At 45.9% G+C, this 17508-nt stretch overlaps 2 protein-coding genes across 2 annotated transcripts; one reads left to right on the top strand and one right to left on the bottom strand.

The window, feature by feature from the left end:
- Window positions 1–2538: 2538 nt before the first annotated feature.
- PtA15_11A265 (uncharacterized protein) lies at window positions 2539–3689 on the top strand (the record flags this gene model as incomplete). Its single annotated transcript, XM_053161155.1, has 4 exons — window positions 2539–2631; window positions 2696–2774; window positions 2848–2877; window positions 2959–3689. 4 exons carry the CDS (start codon window positions 2539–2541, stop codon window positions 3687–3689), a joined length of 933 nt encoding a protein of 310 aa, XP_053025130.1.
- A 269-nt stretch (window positions 3690–3958) lies between these two features.
- PtA15_11A264 (uncharacterized protein) lies at window positions 3959–11592 on the bottom strand (the record flags this gene model as incomplete). The annotated part of the gene is made up of 3 exons (XM_053161154.1): window positions 3959–4064; window positions 11052–11398; window positions 11482–11592. The coding sequence occupies 3 exons, from the start codon at window positions 11590–11592 to the stop codon at window positions 3959–3961; spliced, it is 564 nt and encodes a 187-aa protein (XP_053025129.1).
- Between the last annotated feature and the right edge of the window lie 5916 nt (window positions 11593–17508).

The raw sequence follows: 17508 nt of genomic DNA, 5'->3' as shown, positions 1-17508 counted from the left end.
TCAACTTCGCGTCGTGCACCACACAACATGCATACAGCCTTCCAAGTACATGCGCGGAATTGGACACACCAATAGAGCAAGAAGAATTCATTCAAGACTTGCTGCCATGATACGGCGCAGGTACATACCCTGGCCATTGAGCGGAAGAAAGCATGCGAACCCCTTTTTTCTTCAAGTCGCCCAGGCTGCGCGCCGACCCTGTCCAACAACAACCCATTGGCTACTGTGTTCCCCACAGGAACTTGCACTCATCCGCTGATGATGAGTTCTACGTCCAGTCTTCCTCCTCCTGTTCTCCAGCCCCCAAATTCCCACGACCAGCCCCTCCTCCTCCTGCTCCTCATGCCATCAATCCCCATACAAACAACAACAGCAACAACAACCCTTTCAACGACAGCATCATCACTCCCGTCAAATGCTCCAAGAAAGCCCTTGGCAAAATGCGCAGGTTTAGCGGAAGGTCTAGCTCCCTCGCTTCTCCTCTCGGCTTTGACTCCAACCATATCCAGCTCGACCATAACCTCCACAATCTTGAAAATCAGCATCCAACTTTTCACAATTAATCCTCTTCTTTGTTCTCTCTCTCTGTCTGGGTTGGGAATTGTATCTTCTCTTGTTGCTGCTCCCTGAATATCAGGTTTTTTTGTATCCTTGTTGTTGTTACTATTCTTGTCTCGAATCATCATTGTTGTTCTATTTCCTTTAAACACACAAGCACACACAAAAACACTATTGTTTTTTTTTCCTTTAATCTTGGTTACCCAATGTCTATGACACCTCTCTGTCTCTTTGACACACACTCTCAAAAAAAGATGCACCCAAAAAACATACATCTTAATGCAAAGGATGAGGTATCAGAGTGTGTCTTCCTTTTCCTTTGAGTCTCTTGATTGTCTAATATAGTGCATAAATAGTAACATAAAAGCAAATCCTGCCATATCCACACTGCAGCTTTGTGCAAGCTGGTCTTCAAGGCTGTGTTTTCTGTCCTCATTTCTTGCTCAACATTTACCCCCCACCCCGAGTATAATTTCTTTAATCATATTGAAAGTGGGATGGATTTTGAGAAACCTGTATCTACATCTTAGATATCCCCCCCTCGAGGTGTTGTGATGACCTGATTCCAGTTCAAAAATGTCAGGATTCAGGGTCAACCCCAAATCAATGGAAGCGCAAGGCTATTAAACCTAACCCTACCAGGGACCAAGGTAAGCCGGCGCGACTCTCAGGCACATGCAATATGCATGTAGCTCCCAGGTGGATGGAACAAGCAAAAGCTAATTCCTCTGCCCCTTTCCTTTTAGCCACATCATCACCCAACGCAGAGCCCAAGCAACCCAAACACGCCAAGCAACCTACAAGGTAAGCTTGCTGATTGGGATTGCCACAGGTAGGAGAAGTGTAGCTGACTAGACTTTCTGTCTAATGTTACAGCACACTTCCACCCAACGCCCAACCAGACCGTTTAGGTTCCAGCCTTTGTGATAGGATCTGTAACTCCGCAAACAGAGGTAAGTCCATCACTGTTGCGCCCTTAGCCGCCCAGGTACTGAACTGATAAGTCAAATATGCTACCAGAAATTGACATTAGCAGCTTCGGTACTCTCGCAGCACGTATTGGCAATACTATTGCTTCAGGCTCATCAAGCTAAAGTAAGAGAAATCTTACCTTGCTCTCCGCTATAAGGGAGCGCTTTCACTGATGAAGACTACAGTCTTCACCAGCAGATCATTCAATTCCGCAGCTGCACAGCAGCCAGTTTCTTCATTCACTAGTACCCAAGCAAATCTGCTCTTAGGTACATTAGTTATCCTTGTTTTGTTATTTCCTTTATCTTTATTATGCAATCCGCATTAGTTCTAACAAAAGAAATAAATATCTTAGTTGTGTCAAACTTAACAGATTTACAGTCTTGGCTGTTTCAACCTTTGATCTCAAGCGCAACTAAGAAAAGATTGCCATGGCCGGTACTCGTCAAACTCCAGAAGCTTCCACCTCTGCTACCGCCTCAGCTGCCGTAAACAACCGGGTCCGTGAATTTTACAAAACTTATTTCACAAGGCATAATCCTTGTGAAAGGGATGCATTGGGATTTTATGGGATGTATGCGGTAATGTGTATTTTTCCGGTGCTTTCGGACTTGTTTTGGCCCTTGTAAATTATTCATTGTAAAACATACTATGCAAATATACTATGTAGATAGCATTTACATAATATTACACTGCATTTTTCACAAACCTTGTGACACATCCTTTGGAATTTCTTCATCCGAACCCCAAAATGTATTTTTACAGGATACAGGTTACAAGCCTTTATTTTACAATGCTGTATTTGCCCGGAAAAGTATTCCAACTCACCATGACACACAAAATTTACACGCCTCAACGCCTTGATCACGTTGGATTTCCACCCACTTGAAAGTATGTCCTTCCGCCTTCTATTGCCGTCTGCCTTCATAACTCCCTCATCCCAATCGCAATAGTGGAGTAACTGCAAACACTCAAATTCTCTGATTGATTTGATCACCACCAGCCCCGATGGTGAAATTCCTCTTGAAAATGTTCCATCCAAATGTCTATGCAAATGGCGAGCTGTGTCTCGACAAACACCAAGTTCTGTCTTTTGCTCAGGTCTGCAGCCTCGCCCATATCACATCTGGCTTTTTGCTGACCATCGCCTCCTTCTATTGTGCAGCGTCGTCGGCGCGGGCTCGGCAATCATCCATTTCCAGGAACTGCTGTTTGGATCAACACTTCTGATCTGGACGACGCTTGTGCGCACTCCAAACATCGAGCACATTGCTGACACCATCCACTGACTGACTATTTCTCTATGTGTTCTTCCAGATTTATCTACTCAACATCCATTCCAAGAGGGTACAGCGACTCATCAGCTCCTTTAACCGAGACCTCCAGATTGACAAGAGCTTGTTTTCGGCCAATTTTGATTTCCGGAAGGAAGTGATCCGGCGAGTTTGGGACGAGAGTCTTTGTGTGCTGTGAGTCTCAATGTGTGTTCTGTTCTTGTGACGATATCTTACTCCAATGGGTTTAGGATTTTGGGCATGCCCGAGTACCGGATGGCCAAAGGGAAGCGCTTGCGATGGTGGGAAGAGGTTCCGGGAGCGCCTTGTCTGGTCAATTTTGACGGAACTCATGGGGAACGACTGGTTGAGAATGTGCGACTATTCGAGGGGCTTGGTGCAGAGAGGTACGGCCGAGCTGCAGGCCAAGCGGGCCACCGGGCAGACCCAAAAGCGCTCGCAATACAGAGCGTTATCCGGAGCAAGTTCACCGGGCCCAACTGTTTCTGGAAGCCGCATAATGCGGCCGATCTTGTCGGCGTGACCACCTTCTTTGGCCGCGCCGATGTTGTCCCGTTCCCGTTTACGGTGGTCTTCAAGTATGACCAACGGCCCGCGGATCCCGTCTGTATCTCCACCCCCGCTGACCTGCGCACATCTGTTGCCCAGAACCAGAATGCCCAGGTCCAGATGCGGCGAAAGGTGCGTCTGGTCTTACGGGCACTAGCGAATAAAATCGTCTTTGCCCCGATCTCAGTACCCTGGGAGGCTGTCCAAGCTACCTCGAAGAATAGACGATGGCCATGGTGGCTCCAGGGCGCGCGCTCGGACGTCCAGTTCCGTAGCGGAGTGCTGAGGATCCATCAGATATGCCAGAACGAATAGCAAGGATACAACTGCAATTCCGGGTTCCAGGTCTTGATTGAGTACGAGGATGGCCAATCGACCAAAGCCAATGGGACCACGATCTCCCGGATCCGGCATACCCGGCTACTGCGCTCCCTAGGGTTGAGGGACGACTTCAAAGTCACGCCGATGTTGTCCAAGCTCTTCCACGATGACCACTCAATCATCTCGACCACGCTGGACAAAGTGGACCGGGTACTCCACTTCAAGAAAGTCCAAGCAACCGTTGAGGCCAGCTGTATCAACAGTCAAAGATCAGCAAATCGAGGCGGCGGCAGATAAGAAGGTACTTGATGGGGCATCTTTGGAGGCCACTGAGGTTTCCATGGCTCAAACAAAGCCCAGGGGTGCTGCCTGTGAGCCCCAAGAGAGTGTCAGTGCGACATCTGGATCGGAACAAGTGGGAGGTCGCAAACAAAAAGCCTCCAGGGAGTCAAGGCTTTGTAAAGCTAAATTTGGTTAGGGATGGCAGGGTTTGGCTATTGGGTATCCGTGGTCTCTTTTTTATTTTTTGTTTCTCCATGTTTGGCGCTTTGCAATTTATCACTTGCAAATTTTTATATGGCTCGTAAATTTCACATTTTCTTTTGCCTGGTGAGAATTTTGCGACCGTTGTGAAGGCAAAAATACATCCCTTGTAAGTGAAGCCTTGTGAATTTGAAGTTTTTTGGCCCCACACGCTATTTTGCGGGGCTTATTTTTTACAAGGGAGATCATTGCAAGAGAATCACTTGTGAAATTACATTTCAGTCCGTTGGACAAAAAAATTACAACGTATCTTTTAAAATGCTTGTTTTACAATGGTGGAAAATATGGGAGGAGGTGTGGAAAATTATGAATGCCTCCCAGCTTGTCATAATTTCACAATGGATGCAATTTACAAGGCTTATGACTTGTAAAAGAAGGGTTGTAAAATTCTACCCCCCCGTAAACAACTCCTTGAGCAAAGAACAGGATCTTTTTAAATGCCCTACCTTCAACGGAAATAACTTTCCTATCTGGCAAAGAAAAGTTAAGACGTACCTAGCAGTGAAGAGTCTGCTCAAATGCATTGAGCAGCCGCTTCTGGCGAACGCAACGCAGGAGCTGAAGCAAGAATATATTCGAGCCGCGGCTATTCTCAGCGGTTATGTTGAGGATGATATTTACAATCACATCATCACCAACGCGAATATCCACGACTCCTTTGCTATCTGGAAGGAGCTCAAAAACAAGTACGCTTCTTCGACTGTGCTGGCCATCTATCAGGTGTGGCGCAAATGGGAGGATATCCAGTATGATAACGACATCAATCGGTATATCACTCAGCTCAAAGCCATGCTTGCGGAATTCGCCGCCATGGGTCTAGACGTCCTCGCAACCATCCTTAGCTGCACTATAATTGCCCGAATTTCGAAGAAACGACCGTCTTTAATGGAGACTCTCATCAGCAACGCCAAGCTCTTAGCGAATCCCAAGCATATAATTGCAAAGCTGCGTGACATAGCGCACCATGATGCTGTCACGGCTACCATGGATCGTGGCGAAGTTACCTTTGGCAATTCCTCCATGGCACTTGCCACGCAAGCCTCACAATTCGCGAACAGGGGCAATAATCCCAGAAAGCGCCGCCCAAATCCAAATGCCTGCCAAGACCACAAGCACAATCCGCTCTCTGGCCACCCTGAGGAGGAGTGCTGGACTCTACACCCCGGCCTCTACAAGAAATCACGCCAAAATCCTCCAACTGGCCTTGTAACAACTGCGGCATCCGAAGGAAATTCTTTGGCCAACATTTTTCGCCCTGCCTTTGGATACTTGACGGGTATCAATGGTGATAGCAAGCGTCTGCGCATGGTTCTCGACTCAGGCGCAAGTCACCATATGCTGAATTCTTTCGACCTGTTTGACACGTCCACACCGGTGCGGGTCAGCATTGCCACCGGCAACAAATGGGATCAGAAAGAAATGTTTGCTGTTGCTAAGGGCAATGCAACCCTCTGATTCTCAAATGGGGCCACCATCCTCCTTAAGGACGCCCTCTATGTCCCAAACCTTACTCAAAGCCTCATCTCATTCGCGCAACTGATGGAAAATCGAGCAGCTATCACACCATCGCCAAGTGGATTCGAAGTGAAAATTGACGATTTGAGTGCTCTTACAGTTGACACCTCAAATTTTATCTTCAAGATTGTAGGCTTACGGGATCTGCAAGACCGACCAATGGCAAATCTCATGGAGGCAGCTCCTTTGTCAAAGACAAGCAAGTTCGATCTTTGGCATCGCCGCATGGGTCACGCGAGCAGGAAGCGCATCAAAACAATGCTTGGTAGAACTCTATCTTCCTCAGAGACGAAGGCCTGCAACGCCTGTATGAAGGGAAAGATCACTCGCCTCCCTTTCAACAATCACTTTAAGGCAGCAACTGAGCCGCTGCACACCGTGCGCGCAGACTTGGTTGGACCAATAGCTCCAGCTACCAACAACGGGGCCCGGTATTTTCTGACCATTGTTGATCAATATTCCGGCTACATACACACAGAAATCTTGAAGGAAAAGAGCGGAGCGATGGCAGCCATTCTGGAGTACAAGAAATTCTTCAAAAATCAAACCGGCAAATCCGTCAAGAGATTGATTACGGACGGCGGAGGCGAGTTTGTGAGCAAGAACCTGTCCAAGATCTTGAAGGAGGCTGGTATCCAACATCACGTGTCGCCACCTTACACCCTGCAGCACAATGGCTTCGCGGAACGGGCTAATTGCACTGTCATCAAAATGACTCGAACTCAAATGATGCAGGCCAACATGGCCCCGGAATGGTGGGGGGAAGCGGTTAAGTCGGCTACTGCCACAACAAACAGCCTACCTTTGCTATCTAAAAGTCGAGCCTCCCCCATCAAACTTATGTTTCAATTGAAACCAAATCTAAAGTTCTTCAGGCCATTCGGATGCCGTGCGTGGATTGTCAAGCCGAAGCAAAATCAAGAACAAAAATTTGGATCCATAGCGTGGGACAGGTTGATGCTGGGCTATGATAACGATTTCTCCTCCTATCAAATCTATTGACCCAAGGACAGATCAATTGTAACATCCAAGCAAGTACACTTTGATGAAGACACCTTTCCGCAGTGTGCAGCAATGCACAAAAGTCTTAACGCCCTTGGTGTCAACAAACTACCGTCTTTCACCGCAGAGGAACCGTTACCTTCTCGGAGGAAGATCAAATTGCAGAACATCAACAAGCTGAGGATGAGGAGCGAGAGGAAGAGGACGAAATCAATCAAATCCTTGGGCATGACGTCCTGGGCCCGCGTCTGGAGGATCAAGACAAACCGGAAGATGTCGAGGAGCGGGGCGGTCAAGATCAAGACAGCTCCATAGTTGAACCCTCAAATTTGACCAGAGTCATCAAAGTCATTGGCCCAAGGCATCCAACACAAATAAATAGCAGCATTGATCCGGCTAAAATTTGTAATTATAGTTGTCAACAACTGTTTCATACAACAGTATCAGCGGACCCGGCTAATCACAAACAAGCGATGTGCTCTGACAAGTCAACGAATTGGAAGGATGCCGAGCTAAAAGAAGCTGCCAACATGAAGCAGCACAACGTGTGGCTACAGCTGTCAGCCTCCGTGATGCCAAGGACTACTCCTTCTAGCTACACGTGGTGCAAAACTAGTATAAAAGAGTGTAAAACTCTGGGACAAAAGTCCAAGGGATAATTCCAATGATATATTGGTAATTATGGCGTAAAATATATGAAAAATGGCGTAATTATATTAACAAAATTAATATAATTAAATAAAGAGGGGCCTGATAAAATCAGGGGTGTTGAATCCCTCAAAAGCAAACACTGGGGCCTGTAAACAGGTGTGGTTTAAATCCCAGCAAGGAATGGCGAAGAATCTCAAGAGAAAGGGGTTTGAACTTACTAGTAAAAAGCCCTTAAAGTCTTGAGGTTCTTCAGGGTAGAAACTGGGCAGTTGAAAGCGCTTGAAGAGGTTGATTCTGAAGGCTTGGTGGACACTGGGCAGTTTCTGGGGACAAAATGAGGCTAAAAACAACTACTAAGGGACTTACCAGGCTAGAAACAGGCTATTGAGCACGTGTTGAAGGCGGGTAAATTCAAGTAGGTATGTAAAAGCGTGAGGAAAGGGCTATTTGGGCGGACAGAGGGCTCTTTAAATACCTTTTGCAGCCCTCTGGGGCGCCCAGGGGAGCCTCAGGGGCACTGGCCAACTTGTGGGCGCCTGCAAACAGGTTTTTTGCCGTGTTGATGGCGCCATAGAGGCTTGAAACCCTTTGGGGGTGTGCCAAGGGAGACTAAATCAGTATTTTGATACCACAGTTCAACCTTGCTACATGTGTGGTACAGAAGGGGCTGAGACATGTGGCCATTTGTTCCAGAATAGGCCACAGTATTTCCCAATCTAGTGTAATGAGCATGTACTAGTCCTTCTGCTGTGTCAGGAATATTCTGTCTACATCCATGTGACATCATTACATATGTACAGCTTATGTAATGTATGTATTGTTTCACGTGGAGGGGCAGACTTGATGTCATTACTTCCCTGGTGGTCGTGCTGTAATGTACAGGTAGCCCTTTTGGGGTTTCATTCATGTTTGGAGCTCTTTGCCGTCTTTGGGCGTAGTGCGCAGCACGCGGGTTTAGATTTAACTCAACCTAAGTTGGGCTATCTTCTAAACTAAACATAACACCTCAGTTTCGTCACTGAAACTGGGGTAAAAGCATATGCGGTTATGTTTATAAGCATACAGGTGCATTCACACGGGACGTGGTGCACCTGTTAAACTTTTTGAAGTCAATTTACACAAGGAAGGAATAACAATTAAGGGTACCTTGAAGTGAGGTACCCTAGGTTAAATTAGGCTTAGATTCAGAATATGGAATAATATTCCAGGTTTTATATGTCTAATTATAAGTAATAGCAGTACTAGTGTATCTTTCTTACGTAATAATATTTCATGTTTGCTTTTGATATTATGTCATGGTGGCTCTGACATAGTAGCCAGCTGACAACAGCGAGCTAGAGAGTCAACTGACGCGCCGATTCCGGCTACGTGGGCGTTCAGAAAGAAACTCGGCCTGGACAACAAGGTTACAGAGTACAAGGCGCGAATCTGCGCCCAAGGCTTTTGGCAAACGCATGGCGTCAACTTTGAATCACGCTTCGCGCCGACCGGCCGCCCTTGCGCATTGCAACTGTTCATTTCCTTTGCAGTGAACAATGACCTGGCAATACATCAACTTGATGTGCGCAGTGCCTTCCTGACGTGTCCCCTCAAGGACAAAGTGACTCTTTTACCTCCTCCGGGTCTCAATTTTCCGCTGAACACGGTTCTGGGGCTGAAGAAAGCAATCTACGGATTGCTTCAAGCCCCCCTGGTCTGGTACAACCAACTGTTGACTTACCTGAAAAAGAACGGCTTTTCTATCTCAGTGGAGGACCCCTGCGTCTTCTATCAACGTGGTGTACCTGGTCGCAAAGACACCTACGTCTTTGCGCATGTCGATGATCTCGTATTTGTCAGCAAGAACCCGTTGAAATTCAAAGAGGAAATGGAGGCTGAATTTCAAATAAAGTGCCTGGGGGAAGCGGAATTCTTGCTGGGAATGAACATCAAGCGTTCCAACAGTGCCATCCAGATAAATCAATCTCAGTTCATCCAACGTAAGCTATAAGAATTTGGCTTCAATAAGCTCCACCCGGCCACCTGCCCTCTCAATCCAAAAGCCTATCTCAGAAAGGCAACTCAGCAAGAAAATTTGGAATTTTGCAAGACCGGTGTAAACTATCAAGCACTTATTGGGTCACTAAACTACCTGAGTGTCTTGACGCGCCCCAATATATCCTACGCTGTAAGCTTGCTATCTCAATACCTTGAATCACCGGGTATGTTGCATTATCACGCTGCAGTTCAAGTCTATCGATATCTGTCCGGCACCAAGGATCTGGGTCTCATGTACATCAAGAACAGCAACAACGTGCTGAAGGCCTATGTTGACGCGGACTGGGGGAATTGTCCCAACACTCGCCGCTCCTCAACAGGATTTGCCATAATGTCAGGTACTCACCTGCTTGCTTGGAAATTTTCCAAGCAGGCAACAGTCTCCTTGTCAACAACGGAGGCCAAGTATAAAGCGCTTTCCGATCTGGGGCAAGAACTCGCATGGCTTTCAAACCTGATAACTGAGGTGAAGACACGTCCCGAAGTTCAGCAAATTCAAGTTCTAGTGGATAAAAAAGGAGCAATCGACTTGGCAAAGAGCAAAACTTCACAGAAAAGTTTCAGAACCAAGCACATGTCGATTGGACTACATTTTGTGCGAGAACTGGTGGTCAGAAAACTCATCCAGCTCAACTACATTCGCTCTGAAGCCAACGCGGCCGATTTTCTCACAAAGCCAGTAGGACGCGTAATTATTTGCAGAGCCCTTGAACTCATTGGCATCAAATCTTTAATTTCGTGTGCTTCCAGCCTACCGGCTCAAAGCATGGCGGGATGTCAGGATCCAGGGTCAACCCCGAATCAAAGGAAGCGCAAGGCTATTAAACCTAACCCTACCAGGGACCAAGGTAAGCCGGCGCGACTCATGCAATATGCATGTAGCTCCCAGGTGGATGGAACAAGCAAAAGCTAATTCCTCCGCCCCTTTCCTTTTAGCCACGTCATCACCCGACGCAGAGCCCAAGCAACCCAAACACGCCAAGCAACCTACAAGGTAAGCTTGCTGATTGGGATAGCCATAGCTAGGAGAAGTGTAGCTGACTAGACTTTCTGTCTAATGTTACAGCACACTTCCACCCGACGCCCAACCAGACCGTTTAGGTTCCAGCCTTTGTGATAGGATCTCTAACTCCGCAAACGGAGGTAAGTCCATCACTGTTGCGCCCTTAGCCGCCAAGGTACTGAACTGATAAGTCGAATATGCTACCAGCAATCGACATGAGCAGCTTCGGTACTCTCGCAGCACGTATTGGCAATACTATTGCTTCAGGCTCATCAAGCTAAAGTAAGAGAAATCTTACCTTGCTCTCCGCTATAAGGGAGCGCTTTCACTGATGACGACTACAGTCTTCATCAGCAGATCATTTGATTCCGCAGCTGCACAGCAGCCAGTTTCTTCATTCACTAGTACCCAAGCAAATCTGCTCTTAGGTACATTAATTATCCTTGTTTTGTTATTTCCTTTATCTTTATTATGCAATCCGCATTAGTTCTAACAAAAGAAATAAATATCTTAGTTGTGTCAAACTTAACAAAAAAGAGGAGGAGGAGGAGCCGCCCGCGACGGGCCCGTTGTCGGCGGTGAGCAACGAGCTCGTCCGGGGGTACCGGCCAGCTTGGTGTTTCGACAGTTCCTTGGCCTCTTGCAGCTCGCGCTCGGCTCGGGCCAGGCTTTCGACCTCGTCGTACTGCTGAAAGGCATTGACCAGCTCGGTGTTCACTGACAGTAACAGCGACAGCAGCTGCTCTTCTCGCGAACTCCCACGCTCTGCATTCGGAGTCCCCTTGTTCTCATATGGATTTGTTCGCCCTACCCGCGGCTCTCGTGGTTGAGCCGATTGAGCGGCAGCCGCTTGTTGTTCATAATAGGCTCGGGCGTGCTCGGCTTGTTCGGTCGCCCAAGGGATATCATCCATCAGTTGGTTTCGGCTCTGATAACACTTCGTGTAAAATCCCTATAAATATAAAAAGAGAAACATATCAAGTTAGCAGGTCGGTTGTGTGCAAGGTATTTTCGGAGAACAAGGGGGGTATTAACCTGGATGATTTCGTTGGAATCCGTTTCAGATGGATGGGTGAAAGCGAGGGCCTCAATCAGCAGCCTAGCATTACGCCTTGCTATCTCAGCCTCTTCCCAGACGTCGCGCATTGCCGGGATCGTCGGTTGCACGGCCTCGAGGGTCGGCTGGGGTGGGTATAGACCTGTTGCCTGTTGCTGAATACCGTTACAGTGTAACAGTGATACAAAGATATGTTACACACTGCTACAAATTCATTGTAATGTTTAAATTGTTGGAACAAGTCACAGCATCTACATTTCAGATATTTTGATAATATCTCAGAAATTGTTCCAATTTGTTTCTGAATTATCCAAGTTTATTAAAGTCACAGAAACACAGAAGACAAGATCATGGTTTTTGCCTGTGCTCATTAGAAAAAATCACATAACAAGTTGAAAATAATCCTCAAATACTCCATAGGGCACCTCCATTTGACCCTCCAGCTTGTGCCACAGCAACAAGCAAAAGTGGGCTGGTCAAATTGAATTTCAAGGGGGGCGGTTTTGCCACTGCAAGTATAATTATCAGTTGTGTCATCTCCTATGTTGCATATTATCTTGATTCATAAGCCTAGCCACACTTTATTTTCCCTGCCTGGCCCAAATGATTTGATCAATATTCACCTAGATCCTTGGGACCAGTCAGAAATGAGAACAACTGGTTTTGCTTGATCACCATAGAATGCAAGAAACATTCTCCCATCTAAAATTTGTCAGAAAGCTGAAAATTTCAAACCAGCTGAGCATTTGAGGTTTCAACTTACCAGCTCAAGCCAATTTGGCTGGGAAGTTAATGAATTTCTAAAACCAGCAAGCAGCATTACATAAGCAAGCCAGAAGCAGTCCCAGTCAAATGTGAACTGACCTATTAAATTCAAGGGAAGGCCAGTATAAGGAACAATAGGCACAACTATTATGCATGAAAAATAAATCAAATTTGATTATAATCTTTAGGTTTTTCTCAAAGTTGAAAACATACAAATAGGGGGTATCAAATATGACCAAATCCACCATTGTGTAATTGACTGGCTTTAAAAAACCCACCATTTTTAAAACATGCTGGTCTTTCTTCTACCCCATTTTGGGATCCACTGTTGACAGATTTTTTTTTTGGCTAATTGCCTGGTTTCTAATTGAGGATTTCTCATATTTAATACCCCCTAATGTGACATACTGCCATTCATACTGTTTTGCAGGGAAGCATTTGACAGTCCCCGCAAATAAGGTTGTATGTTTTCATGACATCTGCCACTCACTATTTGGGAACCCCAAATGAAACAAGTATTGGGTGTATAATAGTTAGAAGGAGAAGAAAGAGAAATGCCAGTATTGATATTAACAATTAGTGGGAGAATTGGAGGAGGGGAAAAGTTTATTGTGAAGGTGTAAAATGTCAAGATAGATAAAGTCAATACAATGAGAGGAATTATAAGATGGAAGTGCTGATATATTATGTGGATGTAAATACATATAGATGATTGAACAAATAATTATGAGAGCAGTTTAAAGGAAACATAATTGGCTCTTGGATGGTGGCCGTTGAGGTGCCCATACCATTAATTGTTGAGAATAGCACATGGGATAGATTCTCTTGTTAGTGAGAATAATAAACTCATTGAGATCCTTCATCTTTTCAGCTCTTGCTTGCAAGGCACTTGAAATCTTTACCACTACATATTTACGTTTTATTTCAGCAGCTTGTGTCACTCCAGTTTGGGGCCGGCAGTCTCTGGCTTGATCTCCTTTGAGCTCCACCTGAGCTGCTGGTAACAATGGCTTGCTTCCAATTGATTTTGTAAGAATAGCTGGTTTCTCAGTGGCTGTTGACCGTCTGGTGGACGCTGGCAGAGAAGTCACAAGGATCAGATATAGTTAGCTGGGTAGGCTGTACATTAGAATAATAAACACACCTTGTAAGACTCCCGCGAGGAAATATGGGTTTTGCCAACTTGATTGCCTCCATTTACTCGGCCTCACTGAAAATCAACTCCAGAGCTCCGGTGGGGGTCTTTGGCCGGGGGAGGGAGTGGAGTGGGGGTACTTCTTGGGTAGGATTTCAGGGCAAGGTGGCTTGAAGATCTTGCTGACAGTCCAAGTCCACTTCTTGTTTTCCAAGTACAAGCCAACAGAGAGTGAGAAGAGTTGATGGGGATGGGGAGATTGTCCGGCGGGTGTGGGCTGCTGGCGGTGGAGTTCAAGTGCGGAGGCAGTCCAGGTGGTTGCGGATGTCTAGCCAATGGGGAGCCTGGCGCAGGGCTCAAACAGAGGGGTTGCTTGATCCAAGATGAGGCAGCTGTGTGGTGGTGGTTTTGTTGACAATGGTATCCAGAGTGGAGTTGGGCAAGGGCTGGGCCAAGGATTAAATGGGGTATATAAACCTGGCTGTCGTGATTGTTAAACCCCAGGATGTTCTCTGCCGCTGCACTTCCAGCTGGCGGCTTGTCCTCACTCCTCCGCTGTTGCACTTGCGCAGTTTGAGGGGCTAAACTCGTTGGCCCCCCTTTGCATAATGCCTTCAATGTGGCGCGCTGGGGGTCATCCTCTCACCATTTTTTAACCCTGCTAGAAAGGGATGGATGGTGGGCCATGGTGCATTAGCTTGCTGATGTTAGGTGGCTGGTTGCATGGTTTTTTGTAAAATTGTGTTTTTTTGTTGAGTTTAGCAGTTGTAGAGGGAAAACCCTTCTTGTTCTTTTTCTGGAAGTTGTAGAGGGGTAAACCTTGATTTTTTTTTTGCGATCTTTGTAGATTTGTAGGGGAAACCCTTGAAGTTTTGTTTTGTGATTCAGAGGCATTAATAAGCTTGGATTAATGTTCAAACAAGATTTGCAGCAGCAAAGCTGCCTTGGCCTCTAGTTAATATAATTACTCTATTTTTGCCCATATTTTTACGCCATAGTTACCAATATATTATTGGAATTATCCCTTGGAATTTTGTCCCAGAGTTTTATACTCTCTTATACTAGTTTTGCACCATGTGTAGCTAGAAGGAGTAGTCCTTGGCATCACGGAGGCTGACACAATTGGCCAGGGTTTCTTGCACAGTTTTGAGGTCAATCACTTTTTCAGACAGTTGAGGTTGGTTTTCCCACGCTGTAAAGCTCAAGAGTGTTCCTCAGAACCTTTTGCTGAGTGCAGAAAGGGATGTATGAGGAAACCTCTGCCTTTCCTGGTTCACTAGACATCAAAACAAGCCCACCAATCTCAGATTGGCAGGTTTAATGTAGTGATATTGGGGTGTTATTAAAAGATAACTGTTGTTATAAAGTGGGTGCAATGAAGTTGCTAAAATGTGTTATGAGTGAGGAGTCTGGACTTCAACCAGGTGATAGTTGGTCAAAGAGGACCCCTCAGAGGTTTGTGTTATGTAATGTAAGTGTTGTGTAGAGTTGTTATTTTGTGTGTAAGCGTTTTGTAATGTGTGTAAAACCAAAATATAGGGTGACTGAAGTGAGAAGTTGTGTACTTTGTTATAGGGGAAACTGAGTGCAGGTAGTCTGCTGCTGGGGGGAAGTTACAACAGGGGAGGAGAGCCTCCTTTTATAGACAACAGTGAGGGATTTTAGCTAGGTACATGAGGGTTTTTGGCTAGTACATATGCTGAATGGGTGAATGTGATTGGTCAGGACTGTACATGTGATTATGGGTTATGATCTGCAGGCTGAATCAGGGGGTGTGATTGGCCAGGACAGGATGTTAGTGTAGTCATGCTGTAACCAGGTCACCTGCTGTTGTCGTGCAACAAAAATCCACTAGCGCATGCAGCTAGTGCATGCAGCTATCACATGCAGCTAGCACCTGCATGAGTGCCTGCATGTGTACACTGTATGTATGTAAGTGATGATGCAGCTATGTGTAAATATTTATGTAGCTTGTATGTAACCGTGTGTGTAAACTAAGTGTTGTAAATGTGGATTGTGTAACTCTTTGAGGTTGTAAGGGGTATTGTGAGTGTGTAAGAGTATGTAACTTCTGAATGCCCTTATGAGTGTTCTGTAAGGCAAGACTAGGGGTGAATTTTTCCCTAGAATCTGAGTCTTGAGGAATACTAAGTTATTTATAAGAGGAAAAGGGAGATTAAGAGTGAAACTAATAGAAATAAGAAAGAAAAGCAGAAAATTTTGATTTTGGTATATGGGATACCATAAAGCATACACAACACGTCAAAATCAAAGATGGTGTCCACAAAAGTGTCTTCCCGTGAGGCAACTACTTGCATTTGCTCTTCAGTAAAGACCCCGGATTCAAATTCATCTAATTCTGCTGGAGTGAGAAATGCATCAAAGGTATTCATGTTTTCAAATTCAGAAACTCTTGTACCGTTCTTGTGATTCATTTTTTTTCTTGGTGCTAGTAATTGATCTCCATTCATGAGGAGTTGAAGCTCAAGTTGGGGCAAACCTGAATGTAGCCTAAGCAATGCCAGCTCAATTTGGTTGCTAGGTAGGAACTAACTTAACACAAGTCCCCCTGGTGAGAGGCTCGCTGTGGCTGGGCGCGAAGCGGCCCCTCCCGCAGGGAGGGACTTGCATATTATCCCCAATTTCATAGGGGAGCAGAAATTACCAAATGGCTGTAAGGTTTTTTAACTTTTTAATAGCTCTGCCCCCAGAACCTCCAAAGGTCTGAGCCACAGCTTTCTGACCCTTTGACATCTCCTCTACAATTCTGTCTCCTCAGAATTCTTGTATCACTATCAAGGTATTTTTAATAAATTTTTGAAAAGTGACTTTTCAAGAAATGGATCTGCACAAGGATTCACAAGGCTGTATTGCTTGTAGATCTTGTGGACCAAAAAATCTGCATGCTTTCTAGGTTGTATGTAAATTGACACATTGTATGTACAAAGCTAAGATCACCACTGTGCTTCCCTCTGGCCAAATGTGGATCCACACATGGATCTTCCAAACTTAAGACATGGTTTGGAATTTTGTTTTGCTGCCTTGACCAGATTCCTGAACACTTTTGCCACTAGGGAGTGCAATCTTTGGATTGAGAGGCTGGAACAGGGGTCAAAATTTGCGCATTTATCAAGGCTACAAGACTGTCTATTCAGTTTTCGTTTATTGTTTTAATTACAATTGATAGGGCTGTATTTTTATTTTTTGCACTGAATATCCCTTTTGCTCCTGCCAAAATTGAGGGATAGCGAGTAAGCCTCTTCTACGGAGAGCGCTTCGCGCGGGTCCGGCTTTGTTAAGCTAGGGTAGGAAAAAAAACAATATTCAAATCCATACAGCCAAAAGGGGTATGAAAAAAACACATTTGAAGGTACCTGGCCAACGAGCTGGGATGAGCCCACACATAGAAACCGGCCCTCAGAGCCGAGCAACCAAGCGTGATTCCTCACCGGTATGCTGGTGGTGCTGGCTGCCCGCCGAGGAGAAGGTTTCCTGAGACAGCCGGGTATGTATCAGGCGAGCAGGCACACCTTGTACATAGCTGCTCTCTGCAAGAACGTACGATGATATCGCCGAGGAGGAGGCCTCTCCGGCGAGCGGGTCTTTTGACTGCTTGCTGTGGAGGAATCTTCCTCGGAATCATCCCCAGCGAGCGGATCCCCACTCGCCCGTGAGGATTCCTCCAACGCGAGCACCTTGCACCTGCTTGCCAAGAAATCTTCCTCGACGAGCAGGTACAAGTCATCCGGGACAATGGAAGAAAATTCATCCCGGCCAAGTACAAAGGTATACTTAGGCACTCTTCATGAAGTCCAATCCCAGCAAAATTAAAAACAGATAATTGTGTGGATATGACTTTTTTTTTTTTGGCAGCAGTTCCCCTATGGAAGCTCCAACCAAAAAAAAAGTCAAGTATCAACGCAATCATCTGTGTGAGGGCATAATCGCAGGGGAGACGATAATTTGGTCATAGCCAATCAATACACCCAAGCAGCTTTGGGATGTTCGGCTCTGCGGCAGCGTCGCGTCCTTTTATGCCTCCTGAAAATGCGCTCAGCATGCCCGTGTCACCTCGCCTGCACACAATAAAGCAACTGTGGTTCCA

The sequence above is a fragment of the Puccinia triticina genome, chromosome 11A (genome assembly GCF_026914185.1).
Source record: "Puccinia triticina chromosome 11A, complete sequence".
Lineage (NCBI taxonomy): Eukaryota > Fungi > Basidiomycota > Pucciniomycetes > Pucciniales > Pucciniaceae > Puccinia > Puccinia triticina.
Note: the sequence above shows the minus strand (reverse complement) of the source record. Positions and strands in the feature narration are given on the sequence as shown.